The sequence below is a fragment of the Cyprinodon tularosa genome, unplaced genomic scaffold (genome assembly GCF_016077235.1).
Source record: "Cyprinodon tularosa strain WSP-4 unplaced genomic scaffold, ASM1607723v1 ctg239, whole genome shotgun sequence".
In the NCBI taxonomy this organism is placed as follows: Eukaryota; Metazoa; Chordata; class Actinopteri; order Cyprinodontiformes; family Cyprinodontidae; genus Cyprinodon; species Cyprinodon tularosa.
In genome coordinates, this window is record NW_024038892.1 from 2,257,076 (window position 1) to 2,275,501 (window position 18,426).

Here is an 18,426-nt window from a genome sequence, read left to right on the forward strand (position 1 = left end):
AATATATGGGTAATTAAGAAGCTTCTTCAGCCTTTGGTGTCGGCAAGCATTTGATTTGGGTGCGTTTGGGGCAGACACAGATCTGAAACACCTAAAGCCTTATAGACCAGGGGGGGAGACCACTGTACTGGACTAAAGACATGGAAACTTTAAACAAAGCATTTATCAATACTACTTCTAATGTTAAAAGAAGCCTCAGCATCTTGAAGTCATATTGGGAAACAGAAAGGGCTAATTTAAAGCATTTGCATAGTACTATACTTCATATTATTAGTACTCTATTGTCATATTCTGTCATTTCAGAAACACTGCTTATTCTTCGCTTTGAAATACAAAAATGCTCTTTGTACTGTTTGGTAAAGGTCATTTCACTCTACCTACTATTATTTACGCAAATGTGATTTAAAAATCAGCAGCAAACCAATTCAGCATATACTTTATAGGAACATCTTTTTAGATAGCGCAGTATACAAAATGTTATACAAGCAAGCTTGAAAGCAGAGAGGTGAAACCTGCGGATGTCATGGTTGAAGGGTGACCCACCAAGGCCTCAGTTTTCTTTGTCTTCTTCTGAGCAGCACATTTTTATAATCACACAAAAAACTAAAACTCACTGTATAATCACAGTAATGCAAGTGCTCTTCTCCCTCCTTGCATCATCCAAAGTAGTGCAGTCTCATCAGCAGATGAGGAATGAAACAACACTTTACAATTTAAATAATCCACTTAAAGTTTTTGTCTCCTTTAAACAGTGTCATTCTATGCTCCAGTGATGTATTTGTCCATTATCTTAAATTCATGTGTTGTCCTTTCAATCAGTCCTCTCTCTCTGGACACTTGTTTGGCCATGCGTTGCATAATACATGTTTTAAAAAACACATCTTGAATTGCACTTTAGAATGTACTGTTCACAGTCAAACCAAGCATGATTTTTCCTTTTTTCCTAAATAGATTGAAGTTCAGCATCCTCCCCCAAAAAGACAAAAAAAACACAAAAAAATAAACAAAACAAAGCAAAGGTATGTGAGTATATGATACGATGCTGTTAATAATACTGGATATGTTAAAAGGCTCAAGTAACATCTGTTTTTAACGTATCACAAAAGCAGCAAACCATTTAAATGTAGTATGACACACAAGCAAAAATGGATATGTGGATCAAAATGTGATTAAATTGCTATTCTTGACTGTTACAGTTCAGTTTACTCCATCAGCTTAATCACATTCACAAACAGGAGGGTACGTGTGTTGAATCAATATGATGGATATTCTAGTGCTTTCACAGACGGGGACAACAACAAAAAAAAGCCATGCAATGATGAAACAAGGTTGGGGGCAGAGATGCAGATCACTCTTGCTCAGACTTTCCCAGAATGCCACGTTCCATACCGTGTCCTGCAAAGGGCTATTTGGGGGGGCAGCATTTGATGGTAAACAAGGACAATGGCTCCTCAGGTTTTGTCCAACCACTCAGCTCGTTTTGGGGCCTTGCACGTGTGTATGTCCACAGCCTCCTCGCAGTCCTTGCACTCCACTGCGCAGCACCATTTGAACTTGCACTCACACTTAGTGATTTGCCTGACTCTGGTGGTGTCGTATCCTCTCCCACAGCACATGACCTCACATCCGTCCGTGCCCCGAGATGTCTTGTTGCAGACCCTCCCAGCAGTGCCTAAAGAACCTGTGCAGAGAGTTTAAATGGAGTTTATTAGTGTAAACTTTAACATTTTTGTGAATGATTGTTAAATATTTCTGCAAGTATGCTTTTTTTTATATATATATATTTTGTCCTTAAAACATGAAGTTTAGAGAAGATTATACATACACTTTTTATTCCACATATTACATATATGGAATAAAAAGAAATACAGCACCTTGCAAATGTATTTGTACCTCTTGAGATTTTTTTTCATTTGTCAGGTTATAAACAAATCTCTGAATTATTTTGAAAGGAATGCATTTGGAAGATCAAAGGTGAGGTTGAATACTAAAGATTCCCCCACCAGCAGACTATCCCACCTAAGCAGTGAATTTCTGCAGTTTTATATGTCACCATGGCCTTTTGGCTGCAAACGCCACTAATGCTCTTATTGCTCAGCCTGTCAACTTAAATGAATGATATACAATACATACAATACATACATACATACATACATACATACATACATACATACATACATACATACATACATACATACATACATACATACATACATACATACATACATACATACATACAATACATACAATACATCTGTGATTCTGTCATCCTTCTTTCAATTTAAAATGAAGACGGCCTGACTTGATCTCCATGAGATATTTAAAACTTAGAATATTGTTTTATAACCTAGCTTTTTCACAAGGAGGCCTGACCTGACATACAATACTTTTGCCATTGGTGGCATTGGGAATTATTAAGTGATTGAATTCAAATTCTTTTGCAAGACATTGGGGTTTGTTTACATTAAAATATCATTTCTACTGAATATTCATTGGGACAAGTAAAAATTATTGTATGATTTATCTCTCAATAATAATACCCACGTGTACTAAAAGAATTAACTGGCACAGCATTTCCCAAATCTGCATGCAACGCATTTATGTTTTTGATCCTTAGGCACTAAACTTTTCCACATTGCTTGCTCCTTATTGTTTAATCTGATAGCCCAGATATTGTCAGTCTTGTCTTCAAGGATGATCATGTCCATGTTGCATACAAGAAATCCTGGGGGAATTCATTATTCTACCTTGAGACAGTTAGTCCAATCCTTTTGAGAGTCACACCAATAAAACCAAAATGCAAGCCAACTTACATATATATATATATATATATATATATATATATATATAGTAAAAAATATTATTAGAAAATGGAATGGAATATGTTGAATCACATTTATGTGAGAAACTTATAAGAATTTCTCCATTATCTTATTTAAAGTGAATAATATCTAAATATCTTATTTTAAAGGTAAAAATACCCATTACATCGGCAGCTGTTCGAATTTATCCACTCAATTTAAGGGCAAACATTTATTTTAAGGTGTCTTTATTTCTTTTTAGTTCCATTTTTGTAGTAAAAGTCACACATTGTTGCTGAAACTTTTACTGTTTCTGGTGAACTGAGTGCAACGTACTTAAGGTGCTTTGAGTTTCAGTATGTGTGGTTATGATGCCAAATCAATTTAAAACGCCCGTCAATGGTGATGAATGCCGTGTAAGGCTAGGCAGTCTGGCTACCACCCAATGCAGCGGTATATTGTCCAAGTCTTGTGTGAATGTCATCCCCACAGAGATTAGTGTTCATGTTTGGTGTGAGAAGCTCCCTTTTTGAACTGCTACCTATCACAACAAGCAGCCCGTAGAACAACAGACCCACACACACAACTATGTGGTGTTGGTAGAGCGGCCCGTAGTTACACTGCCTTTCCCAAGCCACTGCTCCCTTTGAAGCACCTCTGTGTGTGTGCGTGAGGGTTAAATGGACAGTGGAGCGTGACAGACAGACAGGCTCTCACACTCTGAGGCCCACTCTGCCCTCCAGCTACGCTTAGCTCAGACAGACAGAGAGAGAGAAAGACTGTGACAGACACAGAGAAGTGACTTTTTTTTTCTAAATTAGCTGCTTGTGTCCCTAGGCTGTGGATTCCAGTGAGAAGGTGAGAATGACAGAGAGAAGGTTGGGTGAGGGGACGGACGGACAGGCAGACAAAATGACAGAGTGCATGGAAAAGCTGGAAGGGCTGCAGAGTGATGTCAGCTAAATGCAGAAAAGTTTACGGTGTTTTTTAATCTATCATCCAGACTTTTATACCTGATCAGGTAGATTGTTTGAAGAGGGATCGAAACATCTCCTGAGCATGGGGTGGGGTATGTATGTGTGTGTGTGAATTGACAGACTGACAGAGGTCAGTTGGCCACAGAACAACCATGTCCTCAGGGTACAAGGATATTAACTTCCACCAACATCACAGGGGAGGCCTGCTGTGTTATCTGAATACTATTACACACTCACACGTCTACACACACACACACACACACACACTGACATTCATGATCACAAAACCCACCAGTCATGCATGAGCATACACAAAACACATAAATAGCACCCCTAAAACATAAGGGAGTCTGGGCAATCCATCAACATCCATGAAAAACTACCCCTCTGTCTTTTAGTCCCGACCCCTATACTCACTTACCTGCTGCTTTGTCTTGGAGGCAATAATCCGGAGAGTTCTCGAAGTACACCAAGTCGTTCTTGGTGGCCTTCCTGAAGGCTTTGTTGGCTACAGCAAAACCTGTCCCATCCTGATTCATCGTCACCTCAACCGCCCCATTGTACTTCCTCCGCAGGTAGTCGCCGGTCTTCCTGAAGTCCGACAAGGCCATCCAGCATGTCCGCAGAGTGCAGGAGCCACTCACACCGTGGCATTTACACTCCATGTTCATGAAGCGCTTCACTGCCTGCACGAAGAGGTTTGGATTTTTTTAGATTTAAACGTAATGCAATATGCTTTTATATTTCACAAAACTAACCTATTTTTTTTCCTACTTGCTTTGATTCTGTTTTATCTTCCTGTATTTTAATCATGTAAAGCACTTTGCATTGTCTTTGTACTGAATTGTGCTATACTAATAAATTTGCCTTGCCTTGCCTTGCCTTGCCCAAAGGGAAACCCCTGTCCCTGCCTTCAAATCTTGGGGGAAAAAAAACACAACTAACTTGCCTGTAATAATATTGAGGTGCATTTGAGGAAATAACGTTCAAATGTATTTTTTTTAAGCAGAATGCGCAAATTCACCTAGGAATCCAGTTACTAAAATTCTTTGGACATGTTTTGCACACATGACCTGTGTAATATATGAAATGCATTCCCAATGCAGATTTCACTGGACCAAACGCAACTGTAACATAGCGGTGAGTCCAGTGAAATCTGTCTGAAATCTCACAATCTCAAAGAGAAATCCCATTTGGAATAAAGTCATGGGAATGTTTTTGTTTTTTTTCCACTAAAGCATAGTGTATAGCAGAAAAGAATCATCCCAACCCAAAGAAGGGTTGTAAGGCTTTGCACTCACTCGCCATCTCCTCTTTTTTCCCCTCCCTATCCTGAGTACAATGGCATAGAGAAGCAAAAATCCCTAAAGGCATCTCCTGTGCTGTGCTACAGTATATTGCAATATTAAAAAAGTTCCCCATCAAAGTGAAGTCTTTTGTTTAGACGCCATTGTTTTTGGTATAAACATCATTTATCAAAAACATTGTGAGTATTTGGTCTATAAATGAAACAATGGAGTATTTGACGGTATAATAATGCTTCTCTACACCAAAAATAAAACCATGCTGCTAATATTAGGATCTGGGTGGCTATTTTAATGCTTCATAATCAAAATTTAAATACTAAAACCTATGAAAATTCAATTTGACATTTTGTGCTGAACAGAGATTCCTTTAAACAAAGTTTGAAACGTATTCTGTTTGTGCAACACACAAGGGAGAAATGAAACAGCTATTTTGTCACTATGACCTAACTGGAATTCAACAAAAAACAAAAAAATTATGATTTCTTACAAGCTTCACTTTCCTGTAACTCATAATTTCTCTTATTCCCTGTGAACATCATCAGCAGCTTCAGAATAATTTATTTCTTTTAGAATCAGTGTTTTTCAGAGAGCAGTGATGTCGGTTACATCTATTGGTCTTACATAAATGTAAATGAACGAAGAGATTTTTTTCCTCTTTATCCAACTGCAATGCCTTATTTAAATATGACTGATTATTAAAACTGATGACAGAGATAAGTGGTAGAGCTATTTTAGGAACAAATCTTCCTCTGCTTGCAGTTTGTAAATAAGAGTAATATAGAAACTAAGCTTTATATTTAGAACACAGATCAGTGTTTCCAGTGTGCACTTAAGAATTGCAGATGTTCAAAGAAAAAAGACAGATATCAATACTGAACATACACTAGCTAAAAACAAAAAAAACTAAGAAAAACATCTAATTCAATTTGGGTAAAGTGATCAAAAGTGTAGAAGATGGTGTTTAAGTTGTTGTAATGCAATTTTATGAGAAGTACCCTGTTAATGAGTTAATGTTGTTTATGAGTTAAGAGAAATGTTTATTTTAAAACCTTAAACAAGCATCGTAGTATCGTCGTAGCTGGGTAACCTTAAGAAATAAGTTGGCTATCACATATATATGAGCTTTGTCTCAAAGTAAAAGCAGTTCACAAAAGTCTGTTTATTTGCTCATTCTTTTGTGTTTTTTAACTAACACATCACATCCTTTGCAACTGTACCCTTCTAATTACAGCAAGATGATCCACTTACTGTTCTGCCGCAGCGGTTGTTGTGAAGGTTCATGAGTGCCCGAGCGTCCCTGACAGTTCTCTCTTTGGAATCAATGAAGTCTTTGGCAAATTTTATTCCATAGTTGACGTTATCGCTGCAGCCACCCCAGTCAAATTCACCTTTTTCATCATGAGCACGTCCTCGTTTTTGAGGGTCGCAGTTACACGACTTCAGTTCCCCCTGGCTGCAGGCACGAGTCAGCGCGTACACAACTCCTGCGGAGGAGATGGCGTAGACAAAAGCTGCTTCACGACTGCCTGAGGGGGACAAAACAAAGATAGAAAATAAGATGAGGATATAATCGAGCTTTCACCTACAGTATACTCTACAATAAATATTGCATGAAACAAAAACAACATTGTAGCCCCATATGTTATGCATACAAAAACGCATATACTATCATCACAGACGTAGCTTTGAGCCATAAGGACATGAAGGTGCATCTGACTGAGAAAAACAGCCCTGATGTGGAGTAAAGGGCAGCTCTGTTTAAATATTATCATGGAAATAATCCCCGCTGTGGGGCTCTCCCCTTCTCACATAAATTGTTTAAATACAGACACTGTGATACCCCATTTATCAGCACCAGGGTGATGTCATGAGAACATTATCTACCACTGCACTGCTCATCTGTTCTTTGCTGGTTCCCCAGAACATGACTCACGCATCATGAGGCTGAAAGCAAATGGACATTTTTATGTAGTGATTGGCCATGGTTGCTTTTCGCAGAGTTTCTATGAGCAAAGTGACGTAAACACAACAAAGAGATCAAACTAAGCCTTTAAGTCTTTTGAAAACAAGAAACCTGCATTAAAAGCCGGTTTCTTGGATAAAAGTAAAAAGCCAGATCCTAATGTACTGTAGGTGTCCCTTTGCGAAAGCAACAGCATAAAACACAAATCATTTCATTGCTTATATACTCAAACAACTATTAAATATATTTCACTATATTTAAGGCCTTATCTCAGAATTTTTAATAGTTTGGTTTGAATCAGTTTTGCAATTATAGACATTATTCTTCACGATCTGGTGTGCATCCTGTTGTTCCAGTCATAAGAAACTGCTAATAACACCTAATGTTTACAAATTAATCCTTTCTATAAAAAAATTAAAATAAAGCATTTCCTTTAGGACAACTATCAGTGTTTCATGTAAGTTTCCCATATACAGGCATGTAATAAATAGATTAGCACATCACTTCCAAAATACACCCAGCTCCCAAAGGTTTAAACCTTTATTTAACGTTGCTGACTTGTAATGCATCTCAGCCGCATTTTTGTCCAATCTATCATCTTCTTATCTTGCATCCCCAGTCCAAATAAGATAACGGACCGAATTGATTTGGCCCCATGAGCCTTTATTCTAACCTATGCAGCTGTTTACACTGGCAGCATACCAAAAATGTATTTGTATGTTTAAATATCGAAACAACCAAGAGTCTAATTTATTGATATGTGTATGTTATGTTTTCTTCACTAAATTATTATTTTTTCTTCTTTTTTTGCCTATTAAATGTAATGTCTATATTTTGAACAAAAGATGTGAATAACTATTAAATTTTTAAGAAAAATAAAATAAAATTATTATTAAGCCATATCTGTGGTATAGACTGCAGTGCATAAACTGGTTGCACTGTTTATTCACCAAAGTGTCCCGCTCACTCTTGGAGGTGAGGAATTAGAGGCAGAGGATGCATAAGGGATGTATGTGGGAGAGCACTGACGAGGGCATCGCTGGTCATCTTTCAAAACTGCGCTGTTTGCCTGACAGTGAGAATATCTCTAAATATTTACATCTACATTACTGTTTATTCCTCTCACCCCTTCTTTCCCCCACAGCTCACAAACAGACATGCAGGCAGGGTGAGTGTCTTCATATCTTTCACTTTCCTCCGTGCTTCCACGGCCCCCACACATGCTTAGGATGATTGGACCACGCTCAATAACAATCTTTAGGAGTCAGCTGACGTAAGAATCTGAATATAAGATGACCGTCACATTTTTTGTTCTGCCTGAACTAACATCTTAAAGTGCTTCAAAGAAACGTCTTGGAAAACAGATTGATGTGGACAATACTAAATATTTTGTATAAGCAACAAATGTTTTTGCCAACCCCCATTAAAGCTTGCTATGTTCAGAAGACAGTTTATGTCCTGACAACATAAAAAGGATAGCGGAACATAGACTAAATCAATTTGCCACTTCAATTCCAACCTTCTTTTTTGTTATAAATAACTATGGTTATCTTTCTAAGTGATAAAACGATACAGGAATCTTCATGAATATCTAACTTAAACTAAAGCATAATTTCAACGACTGAATTAAACCATATTTCCATAGAAACTTGTTTAGATCCCTTTTAGGCCTTCTAAAACATGTAACCTTTCAAAAACTCCTCTACAATAATTAAATTTCCTGATGTCAGCTGGGATGGAACCACACCAAAATGAAGTTTGAGAATATCAAAAACTGCAAAAATGCAAAACGGTGAAAGGGAAGAAAAAAATCTTCCTCCAGATTCTTTAACATTATTTTTACAATGTTCCTCATATTGTTTACATTTATCTTTTGGATTAGCCGGCTAAAATCAGCCACCTATTTAAGACCAGAACAGTTGAGCTAATGACCGCTTGTAGCCAGTATGTATTCTGTGGCCCCTATTAAATTAAATAGAGACTACTGAATGCTGGTTATCCAGATTATTTGGTATTAGGAGCTAAGCACCCAAAATAAAAAAAAGGATGAAATTGTTCGCACCAATTCTCTTCCTTTACCTGCGTTTTACTGACAATGACAACCTTCCGATATCCAAATTTATTCTTTTTTTATCTTGTCTAATTCCTTTTGAGTCCTAATGTGTTATTTAGAAATTAGAAGGCAGCTAATTAGTTGAGCATTTTTTTGGTCTTTTAAACTTATTTCTTCTTTGTCGCTAACCAGTGCACAACTGTTGCAGGGATTAGAAATAGGATTTAATTCCAATACTTTAAATTGAGATTAAAAGTTGGTGACCCATAAGGAGAATGACATGATAAATGATCCAAACTAAAAAAAGAAAATGAGTGCCTGTGTAACATTATTGTTTTATTTAATTCATTGACGTTTCTTTTTTTCATGACGATAACAAGAACTGATGAGCTAAACATGGAGTTTTGATGACGTAAACATGATGAGTCGTGGGTGTGGGGTTTATTCTATGTGATGAGACTGATCTAAGATGTTAGTGTGTGGTCTGCCACACGTTTAGAATGCATCCTTGTGCTGTAATCTCTTAGTCAAAAGGCTAAATAGTACCAGCCATGCTGTTGCATTCTGCTTGGTCATGCCCACGACTGGGCGTGCAGCGGCGCCCATTCTGCATGATCACAGATGGACTAGCAGCGGCAGAAATAAGTCAGAACGGTCAGGTACCGCAAGCTCAACTCTGACAAACTGGGTGTGTTTGATTTCAGCGGCTGTGTCCTCCCCTTGTTCTGGCTGGACTTAAAGCAAGGGGGCTGGAAGAGTTCAGCTATAGATTCAAACAGGTCTAGCCTTCTCCGGCTATCGCCAAGCAACCGTGACAATTGTCTCACAAGCAGGTAAAAGCTGGATACCGAAATTCTCTCTACTGTTTTTGTACATTTTTGAGGAAATTCAGCAACAGTACCGCTGTTACAGATATCAGATTTTTAGATCACACACTGCACAGATGCTGGAATCAGTGCTTGAATGTCAGACAAACCCTTCTCTGTTATTAAAAATTGTAAAGGTTACATTTTTATGAATTGCAACACAAAACCAACTAAAACTACACTAAATCCTTTTTGCGTTTTAGTCGACTAAAGCTGAACTAAAACTATCATGTATAGTAATGACTGAAATGTGACTTAAAGTAATAATTTTTCATCCTGAAGACTAAAACTAAACTGGATGTCAACCCTGCTGTTTAACATATTAATGAGTTAACATGCTAGGTATAGTTCAGCTTAAAGGAGAAAGAATGTTATAAAGCAGAGGATTAAAACACATCTGCAAAACAATATCTGCTAGTGTCTAGATGTGGTTGAGAAGGGGTCTGGAAGGGATGGATGGATGGATGGATGGATGGATGGATGGATGGATGGATGGATGGATGGATGGATGGATGGATGGATGGCAAGTCCAAATAAGCCACTCACACTAAATTATGGCCCGATCACTTTTCAGAACCACTGCTGTTTTCAGTATGACAATCCATTCATCCATTTTCTACATTCATTTTGTCTTTACTGAGCACAGGGGACTTATAACACTCTAGGCAGCACACCAGGCAACCATGCACACACACAAACAAGTTTGTATTTATATCCATGTTAAGACTTTACATTTACCAACATTCATTTAGGTTACTGCATTTATGGCCAACCCAGACATTGGACATAGTTCGTCCCCACAAGGCCTGTTGGTTCTCAGATGCTTTGTAAATATACCAAAAATATTCCTAAATAGGTAACATCAACAAGTACACAAACAAACACACTCACGTTCCTTTATCCTTGTGGAGACTTTCCATTGACCTCTATTCATTTCTAACCCATTTCTACAGCCTGTCACCTTATCTTAAACCTAAAACCTAACCCTAAAGCAGCATTTGTACCCATGGGAACTAAGCTTTAGTCCTCACAAGAGCAGCCGGTCCCCACAATGTGCTATGATTTATAAAAAAAGGGGCCACAAGATGCAAGAAATACACACACACTGACATCTAGTCATGCATGTTACATAGCACCCATGGTTCAAAAGGAAAGAATAAAAAGAATGCAGGTACAAGAAGAACATGCTAACTGCAGAGACTTACTCCGGAGCAGGACACGTCCAAAGACGGTGTGATCGCGTTCCAGGGTGCTGCAGTTCCATCGATGGTGTCTGAACTGATGTTGGCACTCTCTGATCCACTCCTTGGTGCCCTCTCCGATGGCCTGCATGATGTCTGGGTGGCGCTGGCAGAGCTGCCGCTGCTTGTTCACCAGGCCTGGGATGTTGTCACAGATTACACGAGCCCCAAGAGCACCAATGTACCTAAGAGACACAAGAAGGTTAAGAGGCATGTATTACATGACTAATAGACTTCTTTGTTGTTTTTATAATTCATCATGAAATACTCAAGAAACAATAAATGGTGAAGATCCACAATTGGCTGCTATAGTTTTGGCTTAAATCTGTGTTTTCAAGAGCACGCAAAGAGGTGAGTGGCATGAAGAAGAGCTTCAGAAAAAGCCCCCCGTGAGCTCACTACACTTAACAGTTTAAGGTTTGAGAGTAGGAGGGGAGTGGAAACCATTTACTCCACTCTCCAAATAAATAAGCACTTAACCTCTCCCCACAAGACCTGTGAGTGTATGTGTGTTTATACGTTACCCAGCAGGACAGTCGAAATCATCTTGTCACAAATCAGAGGTAAAAGTCTGGGACCTCCAATAACTCTGTCAAACTTAGAGCCCGTTTACTCGCTCTATTCTCTTCTGCCTTTCGCTTTATTGCTTTTATCTTGCCAGAGGGTTCTTGAAATGTCAAAATAAAGCTGACTTTTACAGTATTTTCTATTCATTATCTTGAAGATACTTTGTCAGGCTTGCCCAAAGTTAACTTCTAATTGTGACCTTTTTGCATCTTTATATGAGACGTCTTCCAGATATGTGGCTGAAGGAGCTTTGATCGTTCAAAGAGGGAAGGCAAAGGAGTGTGTAGCTTTATTGCCTTATTTTATATGGCTGAGCTTGACAATAGTCTTATGAGACTCAAGCAAAGGGAGAACAACTGCATTCTCTTTTAAGGTAAATTGAAACAGCGTTTTCACTCTTAATTTTCTCAGTTTTACTCACTGAAAACTTGTAGACAGTAAATATGTGCCAAGAGGTCTAACATGATGTTGTTAAATTTGAGAGAGTACCAGGGCACCAACAGGAAGACTTGAGGTGCAGAACTTAACTGGTCACTGAAATTGTTTGGTTTTCAATTCGGCTTAGCTTGTGTGTCAAAAATCAGTTTGAAAACTCAAAAAGCTTTTGTTTTGTTGTTTTTATTGAATGCTGGATCTCAGCATATTGTCAGCATATGTCTGCACATGCAAATCCCATGCATTGACAATACTCTTCAGTGTCGAAGATATTCACAAAAGAAAACGGTTACTCTAAAGAATTCATTGCTCCTACAGTATTGTGAAATTGTTTTTATTGTACTTCTGCAAGATATACCTCAAGAAACTAAAATGTATAGTTTTGAAAAAAACAGAATTCAAATATCATATCAGCTATTCTCTGTTGATCTGGAGGAAGAAGGCAAAGGGAAGCATTGGGAGGTATTTTAAATATCAAAGCACAGTTAGTTATAAACCCCCAAACTCTACAGTCTTACAGTTCTCACAGGTAAAAATCTGTATTTAAAAGTATAGTGGAGAATTTTCTTGCATTTTTGAAATGACCTGACCTCTCCACTTAAAAAAAAGCACATGCACAACCTTGTGCCCTCCCAAGAGGGAACGCCTATTAAACATGTGCGAGAGCATGCATCAGCCCATTTCTCTGAGTGCTCGCTCTTTTTAAAAGTTGCTGTTTGCATCGCTCATACAAGCTTACTTTTGAAAAGAGGATTTGCTATTTTTCCACTATGTCAGACTCACCACCGGTAAGTGAAAATAGCTACAAGCATGTAGGACGTCCTGACTTAAACATATTACCAGACTGATTGACAATTAGGTTGACCACTTATTTTGATGATCCACTTGGAAAAAGAACATCCTCCGCTATACTTTAAGGGTAAATAGTAAAGAGATGTTGGAGAAACTGCCCCTCCCTCACCAAGGATGGTGCACTCCCATTAAGTGGAAGGGTAGGGAAAGGGAAACCTATTGTTGAGAGGGGGTAAATCTTCATGTAATTTGGCTGTTTGGTAATATGTCTTGGAAAACGAAGATTGTCATGGAAATGAAAGACTATCAAAGTCAAACCTACTCAAAGTACTTGTATTGCTTTAATTAAAATTGACTGACAATCCACAACTGGAGCTTCTGTAAAGCAGGCTGAGGAGAATTGGCTAACCAAATTGCTTAAATTGTATTGCTATAGCTCAGAACAGAAACAGTAGTACTCTGTGTCGCCATATGTATAACAAAAACTTTGGTCAGGTTGTAAATGTTTCTTTTCTGGACAATTATCCGTAAAAAGGAAATAGACTTAAATTTACCTCAACTGATAATCAAAGTAGTTTGATATATGTAATTCATTTCATGCTTTTTTAACTCATCTTTCTGCAGAATTCTTTAGTCTCTTAATATATAAATATATTTAATATCAACTATTTGCTCAACTAATCCCAATAAACTACTCAAACTGTTAGAAACTCGAGCATTACCATTCAACCTGCCCACGCACAGGCCCCTCTCCTATATAAACAGACTATTTTTCTCATGCAACTAATATGTGGTCTCTAATGTTGGTAAAGTCATTTACATGTGTGACGCACATAGAGGCAGAGGTGGCAGCAGCAGCTACCTGCAGGGTGGATTAATGACTGGAGTCTGCTGCTCCAGCTGAGCTGCACACGCACATTCAGCCAAAGACGCAGAGATGAATTACGCGCAGCGCGTGGTAATATTATTACCATTATTATTAATATTGCTCACCGCAGCAGGGCCAACAAATTGAAATGGAGACAATCATAAAAACGGCCGACTCTCATTCACAAACTCATAATTTCTTTCACACTCCCCGCCGTGTTTCTTGGCTCCTATTGTTGGAATAACGTCATTAAGAATTGAAATGAAATTATGACTGAAAAACAACATGAGTGTTTTTGCTTCCATTTACCCGTGAAATACCACTTTTGTAGAGTAAATTTTCAGAAGCTAGAACATTATACATTTGAACGAAATTACTAGAAAATGCAGTGATAATAAAGTAAAAAAATAAAGTTAAACTTTATTCTGTTTCCAAAATACAATAAAATTAGTTACCTTATTATTTCATTCATTTCAATGCACCTGTCCCCTGTCGGTTTTTGTATTTCAGTTTCTTCAGCATATTTTTTTTTTATATTTCTCATCAATTTTAAGGAAGGAATTTTAAGGAAATCTTTCTGATGGATGTGCACTCACCACCATGAAGAATCCACGCGTGGGGTCACGAGCAGCAGCAGTAATAGACAAGCACAGTACATCCTTGAATTGGCACCTTGGTTCCGATATGAGAGTCCAGCTCCTGAGGAAGCAGCGCGCTGAATCCGAGCTGCGCGCAGGCCAGGAATCCTCCTTAAACCCAGCATGGCTTCTGTCTTTTTGCCCCTCCGGTGAAGAAGGGGAAGGAGAGATAAATCCTTACTCCAGATTGAAGAGCTTGTTATTTTGTTGTGAGTTATAGAGTTAAAAAGTTAAAGGTCTCGTTATCCAGATTTTGATTGCGGGGTGCGCGCCTGTCAGCAGATAGAGGAGCTCATTTGTGGAACCATGTGCGCACCAGAGTCTCCTCTGGGAACTTCTGGATGCCAATCGGGAGCCTTACCTGACCAAAACGACGAGAAGCCCCCTATACCCGATTCTTCCTTTTCTTATTCAATTATTTTTTCACTTTTTTAAGTGAGGATAGTTTCCGAGAATAAGAGCAGGAGTAAAAGTTTGCAGAGTTTGAGTGTCCGCTTCCTAGCCTGCTGTGGGACTCTCTGCTGGGTCGGATGCTCTCCTTTATTGGCGCACGTTGGATAAAAATCCGAGTTGAGAGGGAGAGGAGGAGAGAGGGAGAAGATGAGGGAGGGCTTGCTGTGGACAGCTTCCTTTTCTCATTGGGTGGAAGAAGAGGTTACAGGGTTTGACTAAGTAGGAGATGTTTAAAAGGAGGGAAGGTGAACTCTTAAGGATGATTAGGCTGCTGATGTGAAGGTTTGTATAGTTTATCTCAAATTTACTACTTAATAAGCTTCAGTATATATAAAAAAAGATTAGAACCAACACATAAATATTTGTCATAGATATATTTAATTTTACAGAATATTAAATGACAACAGGTCAACGTTATAAAAAAAAATAGTTCAACACATTATCTTGGGATTTTTTTAAATAAAACAACTCAAAGTCACTTATTGTGAATAACAGAGGATGGGGGCTGCATAGTTTTTGATTTCTGAAATAAAACTGCATGCAACTGCAATTTTACAACCCAGCTTGTGCACAATTGTAGCTGAATATTGTGACCAATGTTCTTTAAAAAAGAGACAGCACCTTTTGGGAAGAACAGTTTTCATGTCTTCCTATTACATCTAAACCAAAGCAGTGAGCCCAATAAAATACCTAGCTGTTGCTGTTCTTATTGGTTTAAAATGTAAGGATATCATTGCATTGCAATATTCTTATACATCAACTTACTAGCAACATAAAAAAACAACAACATATTTTTCAGATTCAGAATGTTATGTTTCAGAGAATCGTGTCAGATTTACTCTAAAAGAAGAGAAAAAGTAAAATATTCTTTCTGTTCTATACTTGATTATCAACCTGATTGCATGACAGGCCATGTCTGATTCAAGGAACAGAGTAGACAGGCCATGGCAATTTTGAGAAGACAAAAATGGTGGAGATGCCAGCAAAATGACAGCAAGAATCACTACAGCAGCACAAAAACAAAGCAAAACAACCATAACAGCAAATGTCATGGAAATTGAAGCAAGCCCTTACATGCCCCATGCTTTTTAAGGCTAAAATGTGAGGAAAAAATAGAGAACAGTGCCAACATGTCCACTGAAATAGCACCATGGCCTAAACAGGAACCATATGTTTAAGGCAGAATGCTGAGACAGTGGTCAAACACATACACATTATTTTTCTCAGCTCAACCATGCTTACCTTCTGAAACTTTATTGGTTTATTTAGATCATCTCTGAACTCTTCTACATCAAATTTTGGATTATTCCGATCCTCGAAGAGCATCTGAGAAATCACAGACTAAAACACACACTTGCCTTTTTTGACGGACTTAACAGCATCTGAACTCCTGCACTCCTGTAATACTTAGTTTGTTGATTCAGCTGACCTCATTAATGCTAATGAACAAGCAAACAAAGGAGTAAAATCCCTGCCGGAATTGAAACTATTAGATTACGGAAAGCTTTTGCAAAGTGCTACTTCTAAAAAAACACTTAAGAAAACAGCCCAGTATTTATGCCAAAGCAAGTGTTAAAGCTAAGCTTCTCAGAAACTTTGGTGTTTCTGCTTATAGCTCGACCAGACAGGTCAAGGCTGACAGATTGAAAAAACTAATTTTGACCACCTTAACGGACAGATTTGGAGAATATTTGTACGCAGCAGCTTGGCACAGTTTTCTGCTAAATCAAAAGGAATTAAGGAAGTACAAACACATTGAGTTATGCTCTCCCTCCCAGGGCCAGACCTGGAACTCCTGTGTCTTTCTCCTCGCCAGTTAGCTTGACTCCAGGTTTTTCTCCATAAACAATAATAGAGTCAAGTGCCTCCCTGTCAGACAGATGAAACGTTTACTGTGATATGCTGGATCCAATATGACAGCTGTCTCTGCAGAGGAAAACTAGTTATTGGGGATGCATTTTTATTTGTTTTTATTAACTACGTATTGGAGGGAAAGAGGGATAAAGGGGAAATTTACAGTGACATAAGATTTAACATTAGAATTACTGAGGATTATATTCAAATGCGGTTGCAGTTAGGAATATGTGAATGAACTTGAGGCATTTTGTCCAGGTGGAAGAGTTGGACTAATAGCTCAGTAATGTGTCCTCTGTGGGGATTATGTTTTGGGATACCATGAGTCACTGGTCCAAAGATGAGCTCAGTGGGTATTCATATCCCCTCGAGCATGGGGACTGGACTGGTTCCCTGTACTACCGTGACAAAAAGTGAAGAAGGAAAGGTTAATATTTTTAAATGTAAGTCTTTTAGCCAGTGTGTAATAATTTGGAACTAATTGAAGAACAATTTGTGCCCATGTTTTAACTTCATGGCGGATGTCTTGTTGTTTTTATATTTTCCTTCCTTACGATTCCATCTATTTTGTCCATCAGTCACTGCTAAACACCCTCATACACCCTCACAACATGATTCTGCCACCCCTGTACATCTCAGTGGGATGCTATCTACTTTTCTTATCATTTATAAATAGTTATCTTGATTCAAAAAAACAAAAAAACCTGAAAGTTTTCACACCACGGGACATATCTCCAAAGAATTGTGATATTTGACCCAGAGTGAATTTGCAAACTGTAGTCTGTCTTTTTATATTGCTTTTAGAGTTTTGTTCTCACTAAAGGACCAATTGACCCATAAAAGTACATGCTTTATTTCACTGTGGGTAATAACAACCCTCCTTCCTGATTCAGCCAACACCTTCACCAGTTTTGTGCTGTTTTTCTGTGCTACACATATTCATATGGAATATGAAACAAATGGAATACTTGCAAGCCTTTCTCAAAACAAATTTCAAATGTTAACCCATGTTTTTATGAGGAAATGAAAAAAAAGCTTTCATACTTATCCTAATTGTTATGGTAATTAGCTTATAATTCTGATAACAAATCTAATACTATAAAGGTTCTTATTCCGTTCAATTTTATAATGTTTATGCTTCCACTGTAGCAAAAATGCAGAGAGTGATTAAGCTTGGGCTAAATTTCTGTTTTATAAATTAGCTGTACTTATAGAATAGCAAGAACTGAATCAGATAATCATTTCATTAAAATCATTGGACATTGTATATTTGTGAAACTAATGTAAAGTTAGAATGCATCAGGATCTACAAGTTAACTTTGATTTGGTTCATGATAACTTTCCATATATTTTCTTAATTTGGTGTTTGCCATACTGGATTGTTTATTTTTTACTGGCTGTTTTCTAGTTTTCTATTTTTTTTTCTTTGTATTTTTAGTTGGGTTTGCCTTTACTTTTTTTCTCGTCTTCATTATTGTTGGGTTGATTTTCTTAGTTCCTTCCTCCCATTTTTGATAATTTCTCCATCAGCCAGAGCCTTCTGTTGGTTCATAGATTCCATTCACCTATGTCTCCTCTTTTACTCATTGTTTCCACCTGTTAATCCATTAC

The 18,426-nt window shown here is 37.9% G+C and overlaps 1 protein-coding gene across 1 annotated transcript; it reads right to left on the reverse strand.

Moving 5' to 3' along the window:
* Positions 1 to 420: 420 nt before the first annotated feature.
* LOC119784981 (protein Wnt-2b-A) lies at positions 421 to 15,054 on the reverse strand. Its single transcript, XM_038287320.1, has 5 exons — positions 14,467 to 15,054; positions 11,173 to 11,393; positions 6,334 to 6,611; positions 4,200 to 4,464; positions 421 to 1,681 (listed from the first exon to the last, which is right to left on the reverse strand). The coding sequence occupies exons 1-5, from the start codon at positions 14,631 to 14,633 to the stop codon at positions 1,452 to 1,454; spliced, it is 1,161 nt and encodes a 386-aa protein (XP_038143248.1). The 5' UTR covers positions 14,634 to 15,054; the 3' UTR covers positions 421 to 1,451.
* Between the last annotated feature and the right edge of the window lie 3,372 nt (positions 15,055 to 18,426).